At 39.7% G+C, this 25,723-nt stretch overlaps 1 protein-coding gene across 1 annotated transcript in view; it reads right to left on the bottom strand.

Annotated features, from left to right (window-relative positions):
* The window catches only part of LOC143882298 (ascorbate transporter, chloroplastic-like), a 39,357-nt gene extending 15,176 nt beyond the window's left edge, over positions 1–24,181 (bottom strand). Inside the window, exons 1-6 of the mRNA XM_077385820.1 lie at positions 23,958–24,181; positions 12,953–13,506; positions 11,935–12,042; positions 9,211–9,366; positions 4,813–5,028; positions 4,041–4,250 (exon numbers count right to left, since the gene is read on the bottom strand). Coding sequence (XP_077241935.1) covers positions 4,041–4,250; positions 4,813–5,028; positions 9,211–9,366; positions 11,935–12,042; positions 12,953–13,506; positions 23,958–24,012 — 1,299 coding nt within the window. The 5' untranslated portion in view covers positions 24,013–24,181. The remainder of the gene's footprint in view (positions 1–4,040; positions 4,251–4,812; positions 5,029–9,210; positions 9,367–11,934; positions 12,043–12,952; positions 13,507–23,957) is intronic.
* Positions 24,182–25,723: the final 1,542 nt, after the last annotated feature.

Here is a 25,723-nt window from a genome sequence, read left to right as displayed (position 1 = left end):
AGCTTGACATTTGGGTCCATGGAAGACCAGTCTCCTCCAATATATCCAAATCATACTTTATATGTGATAGAGATAGTCCTCCACGTGAATATGCTACCTCTATCCCTAGAAAGTATCTCAGACGACCAAGATCCTTGGTGCAGAATTCCTTCTGAAGAAAGTCCTTCAGCCTTTGTATACCTACTTTGTCACTTCCTGTAATTATGATATCATCAACATAAACAATCAGGAAGGTCCTCCCACTTTGCCCTGAGAGCTAAACACTAAGTGGTCTACTGCACATTGTTTCATTCCAAATCGTATCACTATCTCACTAAATCTTCCAAACCAAGGACGAGGGGATTGCTTAAGACCATGTATTGCCTTTTGTAACCTGCAGACAACATTTTTCATCTCCCCCTGAGCAACTTCAGGCCTATCACCATGCAAGAAGGCATTCTTGACATCTAACTGATGACGAGGCCACGACCTGTTGACTGCAAGAGATATCAGAACTCTGATGGCGAGAATCTTGGCCACTGGAGAGAATGTGTCCGTGTAATCAATGCCATATGTCTGTGTATACCCTTTTGCAACCAATCGAGCCTTCAGTCTTTCTACTATCCCATATGGTAGATATTTCATTATGAATACCCACTTACAGCCAACCGCCTGAGCCCCGGTGGAAGAGGGACCAACTGCCATGTGTGATTCTCCTTTATAGCGCCCATCTATGAATCCATAGCTGCTCGCCAACCTGGATTAGCCAAAGCCTCGACAACAGGGTGGGGAATAGAGACTAAAGACATAGATGACAAAAATGAACTATAAGAGAGCGACAGAAGAGCGTAGGAAACCACATCAGAGATAGGATGATGAGTAGTATGAGACCGTATACGAGATGCAATCGGGGCTTCACCAGGAGAATCAATTACCTCAGGCGCAGTGGGCGGTCCAGCGAGCTGTGAGGGGGCTGGAGGACATGATCTCCCGAATAGAATCTCTGCACGTAACCAAACTGCAAGAGAAGTATCTAGAAACAACATATGACTAGCAATCTTGGGTTCCATACGACATAAGATGGACTAAAGAAGAGCATCCTCCCGACTGTACTTGTCGTAAGAGGATTCCTTAGGGTTTGGTGGATCCGATGTAATAAAGCTCAACTTACCCTGCCCTCGAAGATAAAGCTGAACAAATGTACTCTATGCAGGATAGCTTGATGGATGTCATAGAGGTCACAGGAAACGAACTAGGGACTCTAGACGATGTGAAAGGCACAGCCATTTCGAATAACCACAATGAATCACAGTTCATGGATCTTTGAGTCAGCGGCAATAGCACTGACAAGCAACAATGGCTGCCAAGCACCACTCACAAAACTATATTCAACCAACTAAGAATCACATCAACAAGCCAACAACTACTAAGCATCTCCAATCACTACCAATACCAACGACAATAACCCGAATAGGTTCACGTAGATCCATCAGTACAAACATCAACCAAACATAATCATCAGTACACAAATAACAACCATCAGTGTACGTTGATCACCAACAATCACTACCAACCACAAACCACAAACCACAAAATAAAACACCACCAATCAACCATAGGAATCACCAACAACTGATCTCCATCAAATACAAACAAACCTCCAAGAAGCAGTATCCACCAATGCTATATCACAATCGAACATACGGCTCCAGGATATAAAGAAGCACCAAAACCATGAGCAAACATTATTATCATAAAAAGAACACTAAATAACTGCCCGGAACCTACTACAAGATGAAAAACATCCATAAAGAGTTGTTTAGAACATGAATGGAAAGAGATGGAACCGTGGTAACAGAAGTTTAGGGGTTGAGGCAATGGTAGGGAAAGAAAAGGATGGTTGCGGCAAGGTCTGCAGGGAGAAAATGGTGTTAGGGTTTGAGTTATGGGGCTGCGGCAATGGTATGGACAGCAAGGGATGGTTGTGGTAAGGTCTGTAGTAAGAAAATGGTGTTAGGGTTTAAGTTATAGGGTTGCAGCAGTGTAAGAGGGGTCAGAGAGGCGGCAAGGAGGGAAGAGAAAATAAGGGAGGGCTGCGGCAATGATGGTTGGTACAAACAGGTTAGGGTTAGGGTTAGGGGGGTTGCGGCAATTGCTAGGATTAGGGTTATGTTGGATTAGGGTTATGTTGGATTAGGGTCTGTCGATTTAGGGTTTGTAGGTTTAGGGTTAGTATTAGGTACCTTTGATCTTGATGTCCAATCTTGACGCTCGGATACCATGTTATGACTTACGAGTACAATGGAGATGAAGATACGAGATATAAGAGAGGACAAGAGAGTTTGGGAGAACGAGTGAATGAGAGATAAATCTCTAACGCACCCAATGTATTAATATATATGTGTGTGTACAAAGAGAATGACATGACTGCCGCTATAGAGGGGTGGGCACATACACAATTTTATTCAACACACTACATTATTTTTCTTACACTTACAAGCATAGTTAGCAAGATTATCCGCAACCTAGTTAACATCTTTGAACTATTGTATCATTTTAGGCTTTAAATCAAGGATAAGAGACAGAAGCTCCTGCCAATAGTATTTAATCGAGCAAGGAGGATCCTTGTTAGAAATGATCATACCAATTAAGACCTTATTGTCTGACTCCACCCAAACATTCAAGAATCCAAAGGATTTACAAAATCTACGGTCATCAAGAATGCTCTGCCTGGATATTACTTCCCACACCATAATAATGAGAGAATGCCAATACCTTCCATCATGATTTCTAATGATCCCACCATCCCAGATAAGCCAGGATTGTCCTTTGACACCCATCAGTATTCAATTTTAGCTCACCTAGCTTGGGTCTTTCCTAGCAAACATGAGTAACTCTAAGGCTTTTCAATGGTTTAGGAAATATCTCAATGTCGCCAAGAGCCATCTCTTCCCAAGAAGAGCAATCCTAAGATGACGAGATAATGAATAGGCAAGCGTTTTCCCAGGTAGTTACAACTTTAATTGACAAATCAATTGGCTTAAAAGAACCCACCATTCGCTTATTGCATCTCTCCCGCCATATCTCCCAGGTTATAAGTGAAGAATTTAAAACATAACTTTAGTTAGTGAATAAAAGAAATTAAGCTACCTCCAAGCCATGGCTTTAAATTTCCCCTAAAAGCCACACAAAAATAACCTAAGTGTTTTTCTTTCCATCCCCAGTCCCCCAAAAAATCATACCATAACCAAAACACTTATGAAACCAAAACCATAATTTCCAAAGTAGATACTTATTAAAGTCAACTAAGTTCTCGAGCACCTTCTGCACACTTTTCCAAAGTTCGAAAACTATTTGCTTAAAGCATTCTGGGCCTTCTGGCCCTCCCATCAATCCGTAAACTGATCGGCTTCCTCTGTAGCTACATCACTAAAACACACACGAATATAACATATATATATATATATATATATATATATATATATATATATATATATATATATATATATAATCAAATAGTAACAAACTATAAAGTCTCTTCACAGTTATGGAATGAAAACAAAGAAATATTACTCTCAAACTCATCACTAGGATTTTAATGTCATAGATCTTGCTTCAACCAACATATTATCAACACAGATATGAGTATATGACATTGTGAGAGCTGTATTTGCTTGAAAACAGAATAATCCATTATTGTTCTCTAGGTTCTTACTCATCACATTATTGTTGTGTCCAAGCCATTGAGAGTGGCCTGTAGTCTGTAATACTTTCAACATAAACAAATACGAACATGTGATTCAAATTTGACACAAAGATATATATATATATACACACACACACACACATCAGGGAGCTTGCTCCATACCATATATTGCTAACACATGAATGTGCCCATGTCAAATTCTTTTTGAATGAAAATGGCATAGCAAGTCAGTATGCATGTCTTTACCTATCTAGAACCTTGAAAGTATGTGGTACTAGTTTGAGCATTTAAAATACATGAGTATGTGATCAAAACACACCATTATGTGTGTCTCACTTCGTAATATGTCAAATACCTGGTTGTAGTAAGTCGGCATCCAGGTTAGAAGAATAAAAGTCCCCCAATTATGACAGAAGTGAGATATTATTAGAGCCCAAACCGGTGGCTTTGATAAAATTAATCTCCACGGAATGGTTGAAACAGGTTCTTTTGCGACACTGCCCCCCAAGATAAGCTTCCTTTCCTCAGCACGAAGATCCGGGTCTTCTTGTGGCGAACTGTGTGCCTAAGGGGTGAAAATATACAAAGATTCAGGAAAAGAATTTTCCATCCAGCATTGGAAAACAGAAGGTATTATGCATGCTATAAAAATTGTTGTTAAAAATGATTATATGACTGAGAGAAAAGAGTTATTTTCCACGACAAAAAGACAGCATGAGCACAAAACGTGAACAGATTTTTCAAAGATTCTTTGAAGCAGCATACTCATCATGGAGAAAATATATTCCTTATCTAGCCAGGATCGAAATCTAGTTCATAAAGATTGTAATCCTCTTACCAAGTGTTGGAGAAACAAATCCAACACTGTTTTTATTCCAACAAACATCAAATTCAAAAGAAAAGAAACAAAAGGCATTCCACAAATCAAATTAGTAAATATGAAGAATAACTGTGACTCAGCAAGTTGTTACAGTGGTGATTATAGTATGATAAAACACTCTTGGGTTCAATTTTCTTGACAGGAAGAAAGCTTAGATGGTTTTGATACACCAACAAAAATCATTTATAACTTATTACCTCAATTTAGATGAGTTATATCAATGTGGGTAGGGATCTTTATCACTTACTTTACTCAGCCATAATACGAACCAGATACTTCCAAGAGAGCCAAACGAATAAAAGACGGATGGCCAACCAAATTTGTGGATTAGCATGGGCGAAAAGGCCAAGCCTGTGACAGAACCAAGGTACATCCCACTGTATACTAGTGCAAGTGATCTACTTCTCTCTGATACTGGAATCCACTTTGAGATTATATTATTCATAGCAGGCATAGCTACACCCTGGAAATTATATAAACCAAATTTTAAGCAATGCAAATTGTATAAATAAAAGGTATAAAGTATAAATGCAGAAAAATTTAAAGAAAAGTATATCATTAGCCACAAATTCAGAAGAAGCACATATAACTGAATGGAGCAAAAGGCGCATCACACTTGAGGCATGATATTTCATTATGCCTTGAATCTATATGCAGTCACTATCATGTGAAAAAATTCAACAACTAAAGCTAACACAAATGGAGTAACAAATATGAACCCCCGCCAATCTACAGTATACCATATGGGACTCTTCCAAAAATTCTTATTTAAACCAATCATGTCCATCATGGGTAAAATCTTTTTGATTGACCATAAAACTCGTCGAGTGACAGTAAAATCCCATCTATCGACAGTAAAACTGGTTGATCAAGGGTAAAACTAATTGATCGGGGGTAAAAGTGGTTGATCGACCGATTTGAGTTACAATCTAATTAGAACGTAGCTTGACAGCAGAAATCGAGTTTGGAAATTGGCCAAACCGAATCCGAAGTGCTTTTTTTCAAATGGATTTGGGACTCTTTCAAAATGACCTATTTAAATTCTAGGGAAGTCTAGACTCATGCGAAAACCTAGTTTTAATCTGATCAATTCATACTTATCAAAAATCAATCATATCTTTATCAAATTCAATCCTGGAGATCCACCACTGGGATCTTTGTTGAAACTCAAAGAAAAACATCTCTAAAGTTAGTTTTAAGAGCAAACTTAGCCTCACATTGCTCTTAACTCATTTTTTTAAAACCCACACTCTATAAAAGAGAAGATATGATACATGGAGAAGAACAGAACAAATTCTTAAGAGAGAGAAAAAGAAGCACAAAGAGGCTTCTCAAGGATCCAACTTGATTTCTATAGCTCCCCTAAGTGGAAACTAGAGGGAGGCACAACCTCACCCCCTCTATCTTCTCCTTCTAGTGATTGTTTTCAAGTTTTTCTTAGTTTATAGCTTTCTTTCTAGTTTTCATGCATAGTATGTTTTTGGTTATGTTTTAGATTGCCTTCCCAAGCTAGAAAAGAAGTTTCTATCATGTTTTTAAAGTTATTTTTAATGGATTTTTTAAAGTTATTGAGTTATAAATGATTAAATGTATTCAAATTCAATTTTTTTGTTTAGATCACATTTATAAAAGGCAGTTAGATCATCATCTTTCATTAGTTATACTTGATTCTAATTTAGGTTTTGATTCTCTAGTAGTCTAACATTTGTTCCTTAAGTCCATCTTTGATCGTTAGCAAAAAACTTTGGATCTTTTGCCTGAAATTTGAATTACAACCTAAATGAATTGAATACATCCCAAGGACGATCGACAAGGATTGATGTCCCTCTTTCTTTCTTTAGTTCCAAATAGGTCACCTTTTTTCATATGTTGTCATGTGTTTTGATAGTCTTTCATATTCTCATCTCCATACATGTTAGTATACAGGTCCATCATCCTATTAGTTGCCATTCCATGCCATATTAAGTCGATCTCATGCATTAATTATGTGATCATGCCTACGTGTTCTTCTTCCTCTCTCCATTAATCTTATCCATATCTAGTTATATTCATGTAACAAGTTAAATTACCATAGTTTAGTCTGTGTTCTCGTTCAGTAATCAATTACAAAGAATGTTGGATTACAATCAAAGGTGGTGAACCTGCAGAGTTCAGTCCATATAAAAATCGAAAATGCAAGAGATGCTGATGAACCTGAAGAGGTTAGTCCATATAAAGATTGAAGAAGCAAAGACAAGGAATGAAGAACATGATCATCGCAAAAACGGGATTGAGGTGAGGTGAGGCAAGGCTTTGAATTTTCCTCCAATAAGAGATCGATGGGGCTACAGTGGCAAAGGGATTTCTCCTTCTCCAAAGGGGGCTTCTTCTATGTGCTTCAAGGTGTCTTCATCTGAGGCAAGAGACTGTTCTTATCAGCCATTGCAATGTAGTGTTTGGTCTTACACCTCGTAAATGCAATCTTGTGTTTTTCATCCCAATGGCAAAGCCATTGAACACCATTAACGGCAATAGCCATTTACCATGTTTATACATTAGAAAAGGCTTACGGGTATTAGTAAAGATTGGCTTATGGATGGACAGGGTAGGTGTCTAACACCTTGCAATCTCATAACCTGATTTGAAACCATATGGGATCAAAGTTCGATTATGATCAGAGTCAAACTTTGGGCCCTAGTCAAGGTTTAAAATTTTGGCTTCGGTTTCGGTTTCGGACATAGCTGAAATACCAAAATTTTGGCCGAAATTTGGTAAAAAAAAAAACAAATTTCAAACTTGTGCCGAAATTTCCAAAATCATGGGCACACAAGAGTTGACGCATACACTAATGAAGATTCAGCAGGCTCGACTACAAATCGTAGGTCTACATCTACCTATTGTTCCCTTGTTGGGGGTCTGTTTAATTGGAGAAAAAGCAATCAAGAGTGGCTAAATCACGCATAAAGGTGGAATATAGATCCATGGCACACGGAGTGTGTGAGCTCTAATGATATTGCTGCATGAGATAGGTGATGGAATTCGAGAACCAATAATTATTGCAAATAATCAAGTCTAGCATGGTCAAACAAAGCATATAGAGGTAGACAAATACTTAAGTTACAAGCTGGTCAAATTTGCACATCATATGGTAAAACACGTGAGCAAGATGCAGATGTGTTGACCAAGGATGTTAGCAAGACTTGTCTAAAAGAGAATTTAAAGTTGGGCATGATAGATATCTTTACACTAGATTGAGGGGGAGTTTTCTCAATGGTTATATTGTAATATTCTTAAGGTTTAGCTTTGATTTTATATTTACTTGTCAGTGCGAGTATTGCTGTCTAAACCCATTATCATATTAATAAAGTGAATAGCGACTATGGGGAGACCACTTACGGTCACCCTTTCTCCCATTGTTTCCTTTCTCTTTCTTTCTTCTTTCTCGTCTTCTTACAAACCCTAGACCTAGATTCATTAGTTCAATGGTATATAGGTCATTTATCATGACATAATATACAAGTGATTTATTGTGTGTACATCAGCATATTGAATAGAAGATCCCCTCATGAATTGTGTGGTCTCTCCCATCTCTCTTCCCTGCTCCTTACTCTACTTCATCTTCTTCGACTTCTTTACAATTAAGGCCATTGATCTTCTCAGCCACAATTTGTATTGTCTGGACTCACCATCATTTGTATCAGTGTTTAAAAATGCAGATGCGGCGCAGAATGCGGCCAAAGAAAATCCTAGTCGACTCGGCAAGACACGGTCGAGTACTCAGTTGACGCGGCTGAGTACTCGGTTGAAGCGGTCATAATTCGAGAGAGTCAAAGGAGTTTTTATTGACTCTATAGAGCGCCAACGCGAAACGTGGCCAAGGTAAAAGGGAGTCTACTCGGGGGAGTCGACGCAGACACGGAGGAGTTTTAAAACTATGATTTGTATTGTCTAGAGCAATAGCAGCCATGATTGGATGGATAAGATCATGTGGTTGCTGCTATTTCGACAAGTATGGAGCATGTAAAGTGGGGCCAACAAGGCTAACTTAATCACCGTATAATGTACATACAACATAGTAATTGTAGTGATCAAGGATAAATATGTGTACATGTAGCAATTTGTGTGTGATCAGGTCTACTGTTCTCTAACAAAAAATAAAATACAGCATTAAAATATTGAAAACCATAAAAAGATTGCCGTTATTCCGTTTTTAACAAGCATTAATCATTACAAGTCATAATTTTTATTAATTAACATTCAAAAAAAAAAATTATGTTTGAGAATTCTTGAGGATGTCTGTAAAAGGGAAATTATAGTGAATAAGAGTTTTTTTTGTTTTATGGGGACTCTTTATAAATGCTTGTTGGCAGTCACCAATAGAATATAATTCCGGCAAAGAAATTTATGAAGTTTAAGATGCTCAAATCTTCTGAGCTTATTTTCTCTCTCTCTCTCTCTAGCTTTACTCTCTCTAGTTTGGTGCTGATAGTGATTATAACTCATCCCAGTTTTAGTGTTTCCAACTAGTAAATCAGTCCGCTGATCCTACATAGGAACTGATTTGCATCATATAATTTCTTCTAGAGTCTAGAACAAATAAATGTTGGTCATTTCCATGCAGTGCAATGAAGATATTGAATAGAAAAAATCATTGGAAGAAGCCAACCTCACCAACCCCCATAAAAGCACGCATGACAAGTAAGTAAGGAAGCCCAAACTTTGCAGCTATAGGTGTGAGAATTGTTGCAACTGACCACCAGATGACTCCAAAACCCAATACGAGCTTACCACCAATCTTATCTGCCCAAATACCTCCAACAATCTATAAATTCAAAGAAAAAAACAGTTAAAATTGGAAAAAAAATCCAGCAACAGATTTGATTTTTTATAGTTCAAAAAAAAGGGATGCAATATTAGTAGAAAATACCAACCAATAAAATAGATATCTAAAATGAACGCAGAAACTGATAGGTTATAAAAAGAGAAATGATGGCAATAAGAGTTGAATCCAATATAGAAAGGATCAAGCAGCTCTATTGGCCAGTGTTTAAAACTCGGACTCGGACGAGAACTCGAGTTGGTAAAAGGGAGTTGACTCGAGTGAGCCAATGTGAAAATGCTACAGTAGTATACGATAGTGTATGTCTTGCCTACTTGTGAAAATTGTGATGTTTATTGGTAAAACCTTCCGTTTTTGGGTAGTTGTAGTATCTAGTTTAACTTAAAGTGTCAAGACATACTTTCCTTTTTTTGGGGTGCGAAAGCTTTCAGATCTAGAGGTTATGGTTTGAGAACTAAGATTTAGGGTGGACAAAAGAATTAAGGAAACTATGAAAATAACTCACATGGAATGTCAAAATTGTAAGACAAATGGTGGAAAAGTGATGGAGACTTAGGTTTGGAAAAAAAAGAAGATGATGTGAGTTATGACATTTGAGTGATTCAACACGGATATAAAGAGATTGATGCAAGTGAAATCATTTACAGGTCCATAATTCAGAAAAGATGATCCAAGAGAAGAAGAGGGTCAACATAGACCTAAAAGTAGGCCTAAAGGCTACATAAACATCATGTTAATGTCAATATTAGGCCCATTAGAGCTCCGTTCGTCATAAAAATTGGCAGGCTTGGTCATTATGAATTTATGATAAGCGGAGATCTTTCATGATTCTCATTTAATTTTTGGGTAAATTTTAATTAGGTGTTGGCGAACCCAATAAAAAAGAACGAATAGTATTTTTTGGTAAGAACTTGGAGTCTTTTTAAATTGGAAAGTTTTCAAGTGGAGAAAGTGGTATAATTGGGATGGGATAAGTAATTTGTGATTGGGGAAAGAGCCCTTAATTGAGTTTAGTAAGTAAAGAGTCTAAATTTGGGAGTTCTATAATTTTATAAGTTGGCCTTTTGGGTTTCTTGGACAGCAACATGTAATAAACTTTTGTTACAGTACTAATGTTTATTTTGTGAAAACCATCAATCTAGGGTTTGATGGAACTGCAAAATGAAAAAGAGAAATTTGAATGAAAACAACTGTAAAATACAAGTACTTTACGTCGTTAATCATGTTGTGTGATGCATCCATGGGCAAAGGCAATCCAAGAGCTTCCACAAAGTACAACATATCCAAAGGTCTACAGCCAAGACCTAATATAGAACCCAAACCATAATCTCAGTACAACAATTTCTCCCAAAAAAGGAAACAATATGACCTTCACATGACATAAATAACCCCTCCTTCGGGCCCAATTGTAATCATGGGGAGCCATAGGAATATCCACAGGATAGAAGTAGAGAGATAGTAACATTTGTATTGGTTGATCAAAGGGATGAAATTAATTATAAGCCAATGCTTAGGATTTGAATATATATGATGTTCTGATTGACTTGTAGAGGTTAACGAATAGTAGCAAAATTTTCCTTTTGGGTTTTACTGCATTTGGTCATGGTTTGATCAAATATCTTGTCGATTTATCCCTCTCTAGCACTGTTTGTGAAGATTTATTTGATTGTGTATGATTGTTTAATTTTCTGAAAAGTTTAATACTTTTGGTGGATTTCTTGTAGTTTACTTGCATCATATACAAACTTGAATGGCAAAAAACAAGGAACTATTTTCCTTTGGACCACCAAATGACTTAGAGATCAATCGCGGAGCTTCACATTTAAACACCTATGGAAGTTTCTTAGCTAGATTTCGGTTAGAATCAAGGATCAAAATCCTGATTTGAGAGCACATATTGCTTGGCTCTCAAGTCTAAATCTCCTTTTTTTTCTTTTGTTGCTCGAAAAGGTAGAACCTGAAAAAGATGGGAAAATTAATTGTGCGTACATATAACAATTTTATCTTAATATCTCAAATGTTTAAAATAAATGAATACAATGAATTATCTGACACCCAAAATGTTACAACTAACATAATAATATGAGTATTTTTTTACAAATATAAAGCCTATGTATAACAATTTAATCTTAATATCGTAAATGTTTAAAGTAAAAACTAATACAATGCAATATCAGACACTCAATATGTTATCACTGCAAGATTCCTAGGACTATTACAATTAATATTTGCAAATAATCATATTTAACTTCAAAAGTATGTGCATACAAGATTATACGCAAATAATTTCTAGAGGTATCCAAAAAGGCCCCAAATCCTTGCCCATAATCCTTATTATATTTATCCAATAAGTGCTTTAAAATATATTTCCAACAAACTGGTATATCTCAAATGTTCAAGCATTCGACTTTAAGCAATTCAATCTACTTCAGCAACAAACCCAAACCCTAAACATCAGAAATATTGAGATAAAATACCAAGCTCATAAGATCACTCCTCATATTGTTCCAATAACATTGAAGATTAAGGAAACCAATGATCATGACAGACCTGAGTGAGTAGGTAGCCCCAGAAAAAAGAAGATTGAATCAAACCAACAGTAGCAGGATTCCAATTGAACTCAGCTGACATTGGAAGGATTGCAATGCTCATGTTAACCTGCAGAAAATTAGTTATCATTAGATAATATGCAAAGATGAAATATTACAAATTCTATACATTATACAATGCATGATGAAGCTCTAAAGTTCAATATTCCCTTTCTTTGCTTCGGTAGGTAAGCTAGGATTGAACCTACGACCTCAAGGTTGAGATACAAAGCCTCAACCAGTTGAGCTCTGGGCCCAATCCCTCCCTTTCTTATTTTTTGTCTTGACACACTCCTTTATTATGAGATATTTTGACCTCTGCAAAGATAATTCGGTCTTTCACAATTTCCTATAATTCTATGTGCATTCCATTATATCATCTCTCAAATGAAATATTTATCATCAGAAGTATGTGTTATTGAGAAAAAACTGCTACAGATGGTGAGACTAAATATGGATCAGATAAATATTGGAAATCTATATATATTTTGAAAGGTTTAACCATAAATTGGAACTAGAAAAAGGTAAGAAAGCCAGCTTAAATCGGAAGGATTGCAATGCTCATGTTAACCCATAGAAAATTATTTATCATTAGCTAATATGCAAGGATGAAAGAGTACAAATTTCATACATTAGACAACACATGTTGAATCTCTGAGGTTGTAAATTCCCTTTATTTTTGTCTAGATATATTCCTTTATTATGAGATATTTTGACCTCTACACAGATAATTCAGTTTTTCACCATTTCCTATAGTTCTATACTGCCAAGAAAAATGTATTTTCCATTCTATCATCTCGCAAAATGAAACATTTATCATCAGAAGTAGAAATATTTGTTATTGAGATAAAAGCTGCTACAGAGATATAGTTAAAACAAAATATGGAGCACATAAAATATTGGAAATTTATATACACTTGGAAAGGTTTAACCATCAATTGGAACAGGAAAAAAGTTAAGAAAACCAGAAAGCGGCTTACTCGATCCATATTGCAGAGAAGAAATGCTGTAAAACAAAGAAGTACGATCACCCAGCGCTTTGGAAACTTCTCCCACCAATAAGACTTTAATGAGTCCAGCTTTGGTCCAGGTACGTCGTACGGCTCTGATTTGAAGTCAGCATTCGCCCTAATTGTCAAACGATTCTCCGATTGCTGGCAATGGCCATCAAGTCTACCAAGCTTATCCAATTTCCTTGGCTGAAACCAACCACTATTCAATGGTTCTGCAGAAAGAAAGCATTCACATTTTCTAGACAACCTACACTTATGTTGGAACTTTCCGGTAAAACTATTTCCAAGAGAATTTGAGAGATCATGGCCCATTTCTCCGAGAAATGCGACCTTGAGTTTCATAGTTCTCTTATATGGAGGATAAACAAAATGAACTGGGAAATGAGAGAGCCTAGACACATAAGTTGGGATAGGCATTTTGTTGTAGAGAATCCTGCCACGTGAAAATCTTGCTTCAGAGAATCCCAAATTCTCCGAACTACTATGATGTGTAAGAGGCTGTTCTGTTTGATAAACTTTCCCTGCAGAGATCATTGTGCCACCATTAGAGAGGAAATGACCTTTGGTTCAACAAAACAGTATCAGAGAAGAGCTTCAGAACTATTCTTTTGTTTAAGCTTAAGAATACATAACATGTGTAAGAGATTCATTCTACAAAAACATGAACAGGAATATACATTTTATTCTTGAATAAAAGCAATATGATTTTCCCCATGAACAGGAATATACAATTTATTTTTGAATAAAAAAATATGATTTTCCGCATGCATGCAAGAGGGTACACCACATACGCAAATTGTATGCCTCATCTGGCTCAAGGTCAGCTTCAGAGAAACATAAGAAGAAAAGAAGCTAACCAAAATAGGATATTTTATGTGATACCATACTGACATCAGTAGAAGGTAAACTTGGGTCACATTTGCGATCAAAGTATCAAACTCCACAACACTTGACATTTTTATTTATGGATAATGTACATGAAAGATTTTGGATTTTTAGATTATATATAGACGGATTTCTAATAGGGAGTTATGTTTTTAGTTTCATTCCAGGCTTCCAGTAACAAGTTGTCAACATTGGTTGTTGAATTTGATTAGAAAAAGGAGACTTAGTTAGGAATTGAATTTCTTAGAAGGAACTCTATTTTCGTAGCATGTACAAAAGACTTGAATATTCAAATCCGACTCATAGTTCAAAACTTGAAGTTATTCACTACTGTATGGAATTTGAAGTGTTAGAAGTGTGCATATGCCTAAGGGCAAGATGGTCTTTGTATTGTGTTCTCTTTTATATAAATACAGAAGTGAGGGGAGCGATCACCAACTCACTCTTTCTCTCATTCCTTCTCTCAACATGGTATCAAAGCCCTAGGGTTGTGGTGCCCTAGGGACCACCATTGAAGAGACCCATCTCTTCTCCTTCTCCTTCTCCTTCTCCTTCTCCTTCTTCTTCTCCTTGCACTCCTCCCACGCTAGGGTCCCTACCGTCATGCCACTCCCTACCCCTTGCCTACACCCTCGCAGCCCCTTGCCCACTCCCGCCTCTCTCCCAACTCCCGCCTCACTCCCTCCTCCCTCTCTACCATCTCCCACCCCTTGCCGCCACCTATTCCTCATCCCTCCACTCTCTTCACTCCTACTTTCTCATGTCCTCTCCCTTTGGAGACCCAAACCCTAACTTAACAGTTCTTACACTTCTCCCTTGACACCCTAAACCCCTTCTCTACTTATAAAAGCGTTCTTAGCACCGTTCTTTCTCTTCTTTTCCCTTTCCTATGGACTAAATTCATCTTGATGTCCTCTTCCTCCCTTTTCGTGGCTCCGATTGTGTCTCCTAGCCCCTCTTCTCACATGTGGGCTAGTCTTTATCGGTTCTTTCCTACCATGTCTCTTTATCGGGGCCCCGGTCTCCAGGCAGGTTTCATCCTGTGATCCTTATCTCTATTTTTCAACTCCCTTTTATTCCTTTTCACCGTAGTGGTTGAGAGCCTCCTTCTCCCTCTGTTTTAATGGATCCTCCTGTTATTATGGATTCTCCTATCCCCTCTCCTCCTATTGTCAGCACAGCTCCTCCATCTACGACCCCATTATCATCTTCTTCTCACTCTCCTTTTACTTATTCACCCTCTATGGATCACTCTTACCCACAAATGACTTCCGAGCGACTTGACGGCTCCAACTACTATAGTTGGAGTCTAGTCGTTGAGACCTACCTCCTTGCTCGAGGTAAGGTCGCTCTCATTGAGCGGGATCCTCCATCCCTTTCAGATCCATCCTATGACCAGTGGCGACAGGATGATTCCTTGATCCGCACCCTCCTTTGGCAGAGCATGACCCCTCAGGTGGCTCGTACGATGATGATCCCTGCGGACTTCGAAGGCCATATGGGATCACACTTCCATTTTGTATTCTGCGGTTAATAACCCCACTCGTATTTGCGCCACCTACTCCGACCAGTTGTGCCTCCAGTGCGGTGGTACCCCCTCTCTGACCACTATAGTCGCTTTGTGTCTCTCTGCCAGCAACTTGATGCCTTCATGCCTCTCACTACTGATATGGTCATCCTCACCCGACAACGAGAGCAGCTCCGTGTTATTCACTTTCTGGACACCTTGGTCCTCGACTTTCTGCCCTTTCGACATCAGATTATTGGCTCAGGGTCTATCCCCTCTCTCACGGAGGTATATTCTTGTGCACAGCAGTGTCTCCCGGCCAACCCCTCCACTCCTCTCTTTGTTGACAGCTCCGCTCTTGCTGCCTATGATGGCGTGGACCGCTCTGGCCGAAGAGGTGGTTCCTTTGCATGTGGCAGAGGCCGTTGAGGCTGTGGTGGTGGCCGCAGTGTTGGTGGTCGTGGCCGCCCGTACTTTACTCATGTCAGAGGGAGGGACATCATATTAAGACCTGCTTTGCTCTCGATCATGAGCTCTGTGCCTTCTGCTCTGTGCATCTCACCGCCCATTACAGCCGCACCAGCACCGGGTGATACATTTACACTCTTTAGGGCCGACTATGAGGAGTTCTAACATCTCAACTTGAGCAGTTGGCCCCCTACTGCAGGTTTTGCACAGCCAAGTAGTTCGCCTGCTTGTCTCCTTAGTAGCTCCAGCTCCTGGATTATTGATTCCGGAGCCTCGAACCACCTGACTGTTAATTCTACTTCCCTTGGTTCCTTTCGACCCTTCCATTTTGCTTCTCATTCTGTTACCTTAGCTGATGGGACCACTACTCCCATCTTTGGTATTAGTACTCTTTCACCACATTCCGGTTTTACTTTATCTTAAGTACTTTATGTACCGAAGTCCCATTTCAATTTGATTTCTGTTAGTCAAATTACTAAACATCTTAACTACTCAGTCTCATTCTTTCTATCTTAATATGTTTTTCAAGATCTCTCAAGTGGGAGGACGATTGGATCAGGTCGCGAGGTGGATGGCCTCTATCGCCTCGACTGTAACCTCCACACACTATTTTGCATAGCTCCACAGATTCATATTTGTGGCATTGTCGTCTTGGCCACCCATCTATCGATAGTCATCTGTTGTTTCTTCTTATGTTCAGTCTTTTCATTGCGAGTCATGTCACCGACGTATGTCTTTTCCCTCTAGAGTGGTTAATAGAGCCTCGCATCCTTTTGATTTAGGGTCTCTTGAGGGCCATGTCACTTTTTGGATATAAATATTTTATCATTTTTGTGGATGAATATTCTCGTATGACTTGGTTATTTTTGCTTAAAGACCGCACTGAGGTCTTTCATGCTTTTCGCAACTTTCATGCTGAGGTTACTAACCAATATAATTATGTTGTTAAAAGTTTTTTTTTTTAATGATTCAACTAAATCTTCCACGCACAATATGGTGTTAAAAGTCTTTGCACTGATAATGCTAGGGAGTACTTCTCTACAGACTTTCGAGATTTTTATATAGCCATGGCATTATTCATCAGTTCTCTTGTGCATACACCTCTCCGCAAAATTGTGTACCCGAGAGGAAACTCAGGTATTTTTCTTGATATGGCTAGCACTCCTCTTTGAGATATGGGTTCCCAAACCCTACTGGAGCGATGTCATCCTTACAGCCTGTTTTCTGGCTAATCGTCTTTCATCCTCAGTTTTAGGTAGCTCTTCTCCCTTCTCGATCTTACATCCTCCGGGAGATCCATTTCCCATCCCACCCCGAGTCTTTGGTTGTGTCTACTTTGTTCACTACCTCTCCCCTAGCCCGGATAACTTAGATCCTAGGGCAGAGAGATGTATCTTCTTAGGGTATTCTCGTACCCAAAAAGGTTATCGCTATTATAGTCCTCGTCTCTGACGCCATTATATTTCTGCCGATGTCACCTTTTTGAGTCGGTCTCCTTCGTCACTGCTCCTCTGAGCAGCCCTCAGCCAGCCTATTCGATTTCCCTCCCTCTACCCATACTAATTGATCATGTTACGTCTCCTACTGCATCGGTATCGGTTTCTTCGGCACCATTAGAGGTTACTTTGGCTCCTTCAGCTCCTTTGAAGGTTTATCAGCAGCGCTCAAGGCCCGGTCCTCCATCTCAGCACGAGCCATCCTCTTCTCAGTAGGAGATACCACCCCTTTCATAGGTACCTCTTATTCCATGTCCTTCTCTTCCTTTAGATTCACCCATCGATTCACGTACACGTTCTCTTTCTACTGCACACCATATTTCGCTTATTGCCTCTTATGATCATCTCACCCCATCATTTCGCAGTTTTGTATCCACCATGTCTTCTGTCTCTTTGACCAGGCATGTACTAGAGGCTCTTGATCACCCCAGCTGGGAGCTGCTACGGATACCTTCAGGCCAATCATACTTGGGGTTTGGTTCCTCTCCCTCATGGTGCTCAGTCTGTTGGCTCTCGTTGCGTATTTGCCATCAAATACTTGCCTAATGGCACTATGGAACGCCTTAAAGCGCACTTAGTTGCCAAGGGATATACCCAGACATTTGGTGTTGACTACACCGAGACATTTTCTGCAATTGCCAAAATCCCATATGTGCGAGTATTTTTGTATTTCTGTCTCTTGCTGTCAACCGAGGTAGGCCCTTATATCGATTGGATGTCATGAATGCTTTTCTCCATGCGACTTGATTGAGGAGGTCTATATGGAGCAACCTTTTGGGTATATTGCTCAGGGGGAGATGTCATCCTCAGTGTGCTGACTTCGAAAATCTTTAAATGGGCTCAAACAATCTACTAGGGCATGGTTTGGGAGCTCTAGTGATGCTGTCACGTACTTTGGCATGAAGCAAAGTGCAGTTGACCACTCTGTCTTTAGCCGTCGTTCTGATGCTGGAAATGTCATTTTCATAGTATGTGGATGACATTATCATTACAGGGAATGACACAGCTGGCATACAGGGGTTGAAGGCCCTTCTACAGAAAGAATTTTCCACAAAAGACTTTGGCCATCTAAGATACTTTCTGGGGATTGAGGTAGCTTACTCTGGTAGTAGTCTCTCATAGAGGAAGTATATGCTAGATTTATTGGAGGAGATAGGTTCTATGGGTATGAAACCAGCTGTTGTTCAGATGGACCCAAATACCAAACTGCTTGCAGATGAGGGAGACTTGATGGAAGACCCTGGCAGCTATCGACAACTTGTTGGGAAGTTTATCTATCTCACTGTCACTCCACCATATATCTCATATGCAATGGGGGTAGTCAGTCAGTTTATGAGCATGCCACGCACCTCCCATTGGGCAGCAGTTATTCAAATTCTTCGCTACTTGAAAAGTGCGCCAGGAAAAGGCCTATTATTCAAGAAGCATGGGCATGAGAAGTCAAAAGGTTTTTGTGATGCGGATTAGGGCTGGCAACGGGGCAGGGCGGGGCCGGATGTTGCATTCCCCGTCCCCGTCCCCGTCGGAAGGAAAATTCCCCATCCCCGCCCCGCACAAAAAATCCTCACCTCAAAAAAGCTTTTTAATGCCCATAAAAAAGAAAAAGACAAGCCGTGTTTGCGCACTTATCAAAATATGGTAGTGCCAATATCACTAGCCTAAAAGAAATATTTATTGTTAACAAAAAAATACTAAAACATTACTAAAATAAGAGGATATTGATAATGGCTTGCATATTAAAACGGGGCGGGGCGGGTCCATCTCCATCCTCGCCCTGTCCCCGCTTCGGGGAATTTTTTAAGTCCCTGTCCCTGTCCACGCCCCGTCCCCACTCCAAGTCAGGGAATCCCCGCCCCGTGCAGGGCAGGGCGGATCCCCATTTTCACGGGTGAAATCACCACCCCTAATACGGATTGGGCAGGGTCTGCAGCAGATAGGAGATCCACCACTGGGTATTGTACCTTTGTTGGGGGTAACGTAGTGTCATGACAAAACAAGAAACAGGACATAGTTTCCAAATCTAACGCAGAAGCAGAATATCGAGCCATGTCACATATGAGTGGAGAGCTTATCTGGCTGTGATCTCTCCTATCTAAGATTAGTTTCCCCTCATCTCTTCCAGCTCGGCTTTATTGTGACAATAAGGCTGTTATTCACATTGCTACCAATCTTATCTTTCATGATCAAACTAAACATATAGAGGTAGACTGTCACTTCATATGCGAGAGGATACAAAAGGGCGAGATATGTGTTTCCTTCACTCGATTTGTGGACCAATTAGCTGATGTTTTTACGAAGTCTTTGAGTAATTTTGAGTTAAGTGATATTTGTAACAAGCTAGGAATGTATGATATCTACATTCCAGCTTGAGGGGGAGTGTTAGAAGTGTATATATGCCTAATGGCAAGATGGTCTTTGTATTGTGTTCTCTTGTATATAAATCCATAAGTGACAGGGAACTATCACCAACTCACTCTTTCTCTCACTCCTTCTCTTCTCTTCTCCAACTCTCAACATGAAGTAATGGAGTAAAGGAAGAAATAGAAGAAGAGAAAAAGGAAAAGGAAGAGAGGAGAAGAGAAGAGCAAAAAATCTTGGAATGAGGGTAATATCCCATCTTGGGGATTCCCTATTTTTTATTACATCTTATATTACAAAATACCCTGACTTAAGTTACGCATTAGTAACTGAAAATAAGCATATCTTTCAATGCTCTCCCTCAAGCTTGACCGTGGATATCGAACATGTCCAGGTTGTCAAGAATCCTTGGTAGATGGTTTCTAGGAACAGCAATCTCGTGTTCGGATGGGATAAGTGGCAAGGAAATCGTCTTCCATAACACATGATCGCGAATAAAGTGACAGTCAACTTCAATGTGTTTGGTGTGTTCATGGAAGACATCATTGATCGAATGACACTTATGTTACCGCAGAAGAGAATGGTAGGATCAGAAAGAGAAACACCCATGTCACAAATAAGCCAACGTAACCAAATAACTTCTGTAGTAGAATGGGCAAGAGCACGATATTCAGCTTCAGCACTGGAATGAGCAACGCTGTTTACTTCTTGCTTTTCCATAAATAAGAGAATCACCCAGAAACATACAAAATCCTGTTGTGGAACGTCGATCAGTAACATCACCAGCATAATCAACATCAGAGTAGGTGCGAAGAGTAAATGGTGACTTGGAAGAGTAAAGGATCCCTTGAAACATCGTGCCTTTAAGGTATCGTAAAATCCTAAGGACAGCAACAAAATGAACAGAGGGAGGTGGGGCCATAAACTAACTGACAACCTAAACGGCATGACTGATATCAGGTCGAGTAATGGTGATATAGTTAAGACTCCCGACCAACTGGCGATACAAAGTAGGATTAGAAAGAAGGTTTCCATCAGAAGGTCGAAGCTTCATATTTAATTCAAGAGGAGTGTCTACTACCTTAGCATCAGTAAGGTTGGCTCGACTAACAATATCAGGTGCATACTTCACTTGCGAAAGAAAATATCCAGTGGGCGTGGAATCAACTTCTATCCCAAGAAAGTAACGAAGGATACCGAGGTCTTTCATCTCAAAGCATTTGTGCAATTGATTCTTAGCGTCATGAATGCAGCGTAGTTCATCACCAGTAATAACCATATCATCAACATATAAAAGTAGAATGATGATTCCACGAATTGATCTTTGGATGAACATAGCAGACTCATATGCACTTTGAGAAAATCCACAGTGGAGAATGGCAGTACGAAATTTCTCAAACAAGGAGCGAGGGGCTTGTTTGAGACCATATAAGGCACGACGAAGTTTGCAAACTCGTCATGGATTGTGTGAAAGACCAGGAGGAGGCTGCATGTATACTTCTTCATGAAGATCAACATTAGGAAGACATTTTTAACATCCATTTGATGCAACGACCAGTGTCGAGAAGAGGCAACGGCTATAAGTGTTCCTACCGTCGTCATACAAGCAACATGGGCAAATGTCTCCTCGTCGTCAATTCCATACTCTTGGGTAAATCCTTTAGTAACAAACTGGGGTTTGTACGTTTCAATGGATCCATCTGATTTGGTTTTGATCTTATAAACCCATCTGCACCCTACAACAGACTTTCCAGGAGGAAGATCTACGAGGTCCCAAGTATTGGTATTTTGTAAGGTTGTAAGCTCTTCTATCATAGCTTGCTGCCATTTTGGGTCAGAGGCAGTCCCTCGGTAAGAATGAGGCTCGTGAAGAGACAAAATAGTAGATAAAAAACAATGATAGTCCTTAAGCCTGGCTGGACGATGGTGTTCGCATTGCGGGTAGTGATGCGTACGAACAACAGGTGATGGATCACTTGTAGAGGTAGCATTATTGGTACGAAAGTTGTCCAGAGCAGAATCGGGATCCGGAAGATGATCTAGGAGAGTGGGGGGATCATTAGGAGACTCAGAAGAGGCGTTAGAAGGAATATAAGGAAAGGGATCCACGGGTTGAAGAGACTCGGATGATGGAGTGTAGAAGATGGGAATGGTGACGGCAAGGCGGCACAGAGAAAAGTGTTAAAGGAAACAGATCGGATTCAGCATAGTAGCAGAAAAAGAACAGATAGCTATAACAGCAACAATCAATGGAGCAGCACCGTTGAATGCCAGAGGGAAGGACGATGGATCGAGCCTGGCTCTGATACCATGTGAACCGAGTAAAGAATAAGAGATTTTTGTATTGTGAATCTTGTTCTCTGTATTCATGAGCTACATGTATTTATAGATATTACAAAGGTATAATCCCTTGATTAGGGGAATACAAATAAGGATAATAAGAACCTAAACAAGCAATAAACTATACATAGTATGTACAGAGCAAGGCAACAAGCCACACATAGAATGTGTACGCTGTAGTTGCCATTACTGAACAAGGCAACAAGCCATACATAGAATGTGTACGCTGTAGTTGCCATTACTGAACAAGGCAACAAGCCATACATAGAATGTGTATGATGTAGTTGCCGTTAACACATCTAACACATCCATGTATCTCTCTGTCATCAAATGGAGAAATTATAAGATAAAAGGCCTTATAAACACGTAAAGGTGGTACGTCAGAACTACCACCCTTGATATTTGATCCAACAGCAGCTCCTCAAAAAGTGAGCCGTTGTTGGATCAAATATCGAGGATGGGATGACGGGTACGTGTTTATACGGCCCTTCATCATATAATTTTTCCATCAAATGAACCCTCTTGGCATACAAACACCTTTTTCATGAGTTCTCTAGCATAGGATCCTATGAACCGATCTTAGTTGCTTACCCCTAAGTGAGGGCATTGTTGATATATTTCACATTATATGGGCTGCATGCACACAAATTTAGTTGAAATTTATGTTGAAAAAAAAAGAGTACATTCCCCAATCCCCCCACCCCACCTATTTCCAAAAAAGCAAACAATTAGTAAAAAATCCCTAAACTCCGTCTTTGCCTGTGAAAAAAATGATGCATTAATTATGTTGAAAAAGGAATCTGCATGTGCAAGAAATTCAAACTCAAATCTATAAAGAAGCAGAAAAGGTCCCCAATCCACCACATTTTCCACCATTTCATTAAAAAATTTATTTTTTATGCAAAGGAAGAAAAGGAACAACAAGAATACATCCCTAAATTTTTCTCTACTTTGTTAAGAAGCTTGCTTGCACACAAAAAAAAGAAGCTTGCTTGCACACAAAAAAAAGGCAGCCCAGTGCATGAGGCTCCCGCCATTGCAGGGTCCCCATTTGCATGCACACGAAATTTAACACAAATTCATAAAAACAAATGGGAAATAATATATTCGCCCGCTTTTTTTACTTGGGACAGGCTGAGCTCACATGCAATAGCCAGCCGCGAAATGCCTTTCTGCAATGTTCCCTAGCAAATCCCCATAAACACACTAGAGAGGGCTGTCCCAAGTAAAAAAAAGGGGGGCGAATACATCACTTCGCGAAAAAAAAAAAAAAAAAAAAAGCACAAACTACATCATCCCCCCTATAATGCACCCAATAAATTAGCTCAAAATCCATAAAAGCGCAGCAAACCCTCCAATTAACGAACACTATACAAATTTTCTCCCACCCAGATCACATAAATAAAAAATTGAACCGCATGCAGCTACAAATTCAGCTCATACTCATATAACTTAAAAAGAAACACAAATTTTCCCCAAGCATTTCCAATTCCTTCCTAAATTATCATCGAAACGACCGATTTTCATGTGCTTCCAGTACAATCCAAGTCCAACTCAATAAAATAACGCAACTGATATTGGCACTACAAGTTTTAATAATTGCACAAACTCAACTTGTCTTTTCCCTTTTTAACTAGCTTGTGAAAGCTTTTTGGGAACTGTAGTAACCTTTGACAGCTCTTTAAATAATAAAGGACAAGATGAGTTAGTGCAATTATCAAAACATAGTTGTGCTGATATCATTTCCCTACAATAAAATGCAGTAACATAGATAACTTGAATCCACAAAACTACTCTACATTCTCTCCAATTCATGAATTCAAGCCCTTTTTCCAACAGATAGAAAGGAAAAATCCAAACAAGAAACCCAATTTCATAAGCAAAAATAAATAAAAAATGGAGATCAAATAAAACTCACCTGAACCAAGAAAAGAACCAAAATTCCGGCTCGAAATCAAACTTCCAAACGCCATTGCCGATCGAATATAAACCCAACAGCAGAAATTTAAGATATCTCTCTCTCTCTCTCTCTCTCTCTCTCTCTCTCTCTCTCTACATGGAGAGGATAAAAGGAGGTTTTTTCTTCATGCAAATTGAGACTCTCTGGTGTTTTGAAAGCGGGAAATATCCGTTGCTGATTTTTATAACGCTTGTCTGAAAAAGGGCTGAGCTTTTAACACGTGTCGTTTCATCTTCGTGATGGAACGCCAAGATACCGATATATATCTACTTTTTGGGTTTACCATAATGTCCTTTTAGGTTTGATAAATATCAGAACCAGAGGGTTTTTTTTTGTAAGTTTCCGCATTTTAGGTTTGGTTTATTCGCAACGTCAAAATCTGATAATTTGTATGGAGCCCAGCCAAAAAACAGTGGGGCCCGCATTGTTTGGGTGATCCAAACCATTCATTTGTTGGGCCCTGACGTAGCTAGGGTGAGCCCAGAAGATCTTCTCAGTAGGATGATCCTAACTCTGAGGTTTTTATATTGTGCCGTCCATTTTTAAACTCCACAAATTGAAGGGTTAGGAGCATCCTACGGAGAAGTTTTTTTGGGCACACCCTATGTACGTCAGGGCCCAACAAATGAACGGTTTGGATTACCCAAAAAATGTTGGCCCCACTGCTTTTTAGGGCTCCATTTGCATGGATGGCAGTCTACCATATAACCTATTCGAAGGCCATATATTACCAAGAGGATGGGGTATAGGTCTCAGGTTCAGAATTTATAGGCTGTACGGCAGTGCATGCATGCGGACCCACAGTATTTGGGTGATCTAGACTATTCATTTGTTGAGTCCTGACATAGATCCTGAAAATCTTTTCCTTACTATGGTCCAACCCCTCTGATTTGTAGAGGTTTAAATTGAATGGCACGGCATAGAAAGCTCCATGGATGGGGGTTAGGATCATCCTGCAGAGAAGATTTTCTGGATCTATGTCATGGTCCAACAAATGAATGGTTTAGATCACATAAATAATATGGGGCCTACTGTATTCTGGGGCTGCCACAAGCACGAGCTCATTTTACATGTGGCATGTGATGGGGTGTAAAAATGCTGCAGCCTATCGGCTTCCGACACGTGTCTCGGGAAGGACCCACCGCAGACCAGCCTATCAGCTGCCGCCACGTGTCTCGGGGAGGGCCCACCGCAGACCAGCCTATCAGCTGCAGACACGTATCCCGAGGTGAGCCCACTGCAGATCCCGCGTCAGCAAGGATAGTTCGGTAATTACCTCAAAGTAGGTGAGCTCGGACCTATGGTTGGCCGACACCTGCGTTGGAGCATTAACTCCCCACCTACCCCAAATTTCCTCTATAAAAGGGCTTCCAAAGCTCATAAATCAGGGTAATAACTTCTCACCCACCACTCTTAAAACTCCCTCTTCACTCCGGCTCATACTGACTTGAGTGTCGAAGGGCCTATCCGGAGTACACTCCGGGTCGGTCATTCTGACCTCGTTTGCTTCTGTGCAGAACACATTTCATCCGGACTCTTTTTCCCTCGCCTCGGCTTCTCGGGTCCCCCAATCCGGCCCTTACGTCACTGTCATATCTATTACCGATTTTAAGCCTAATAGCATCCATGATTGGCGAGTGTAACACTTGTTCAGATGGATCATCACCATGTGATGCAGTAACTCCAAGTTTCATATTGGATGAAGATCTCGTTCTTATAATGAA

The sequence above is a fragment of the Tasmannia lanceolata genome, unplaced genomic scaffold, assembly GCF_043159265.1.
Source record: "Tasmannia lanceolata isolate RefF3 unplaced genomic scaffold, GAP_Taslan_0.1 ptg000007l, whole genome shotgun sequence".
In the NCBI taxonomy this organism is placed as follows: domain Eukaryota; kingdom Viridiplantae; phylum Streptophyta; class Magnoliopsida; order Canellales; family Winteraceae; genus Tasmannia; species Tasmannia lanceolata.
The sequence above is the reverse complement of the archived record's forward strand: the minus strand, read 5'-3'. Positions and strand labels throughout refer to the sequence as shown.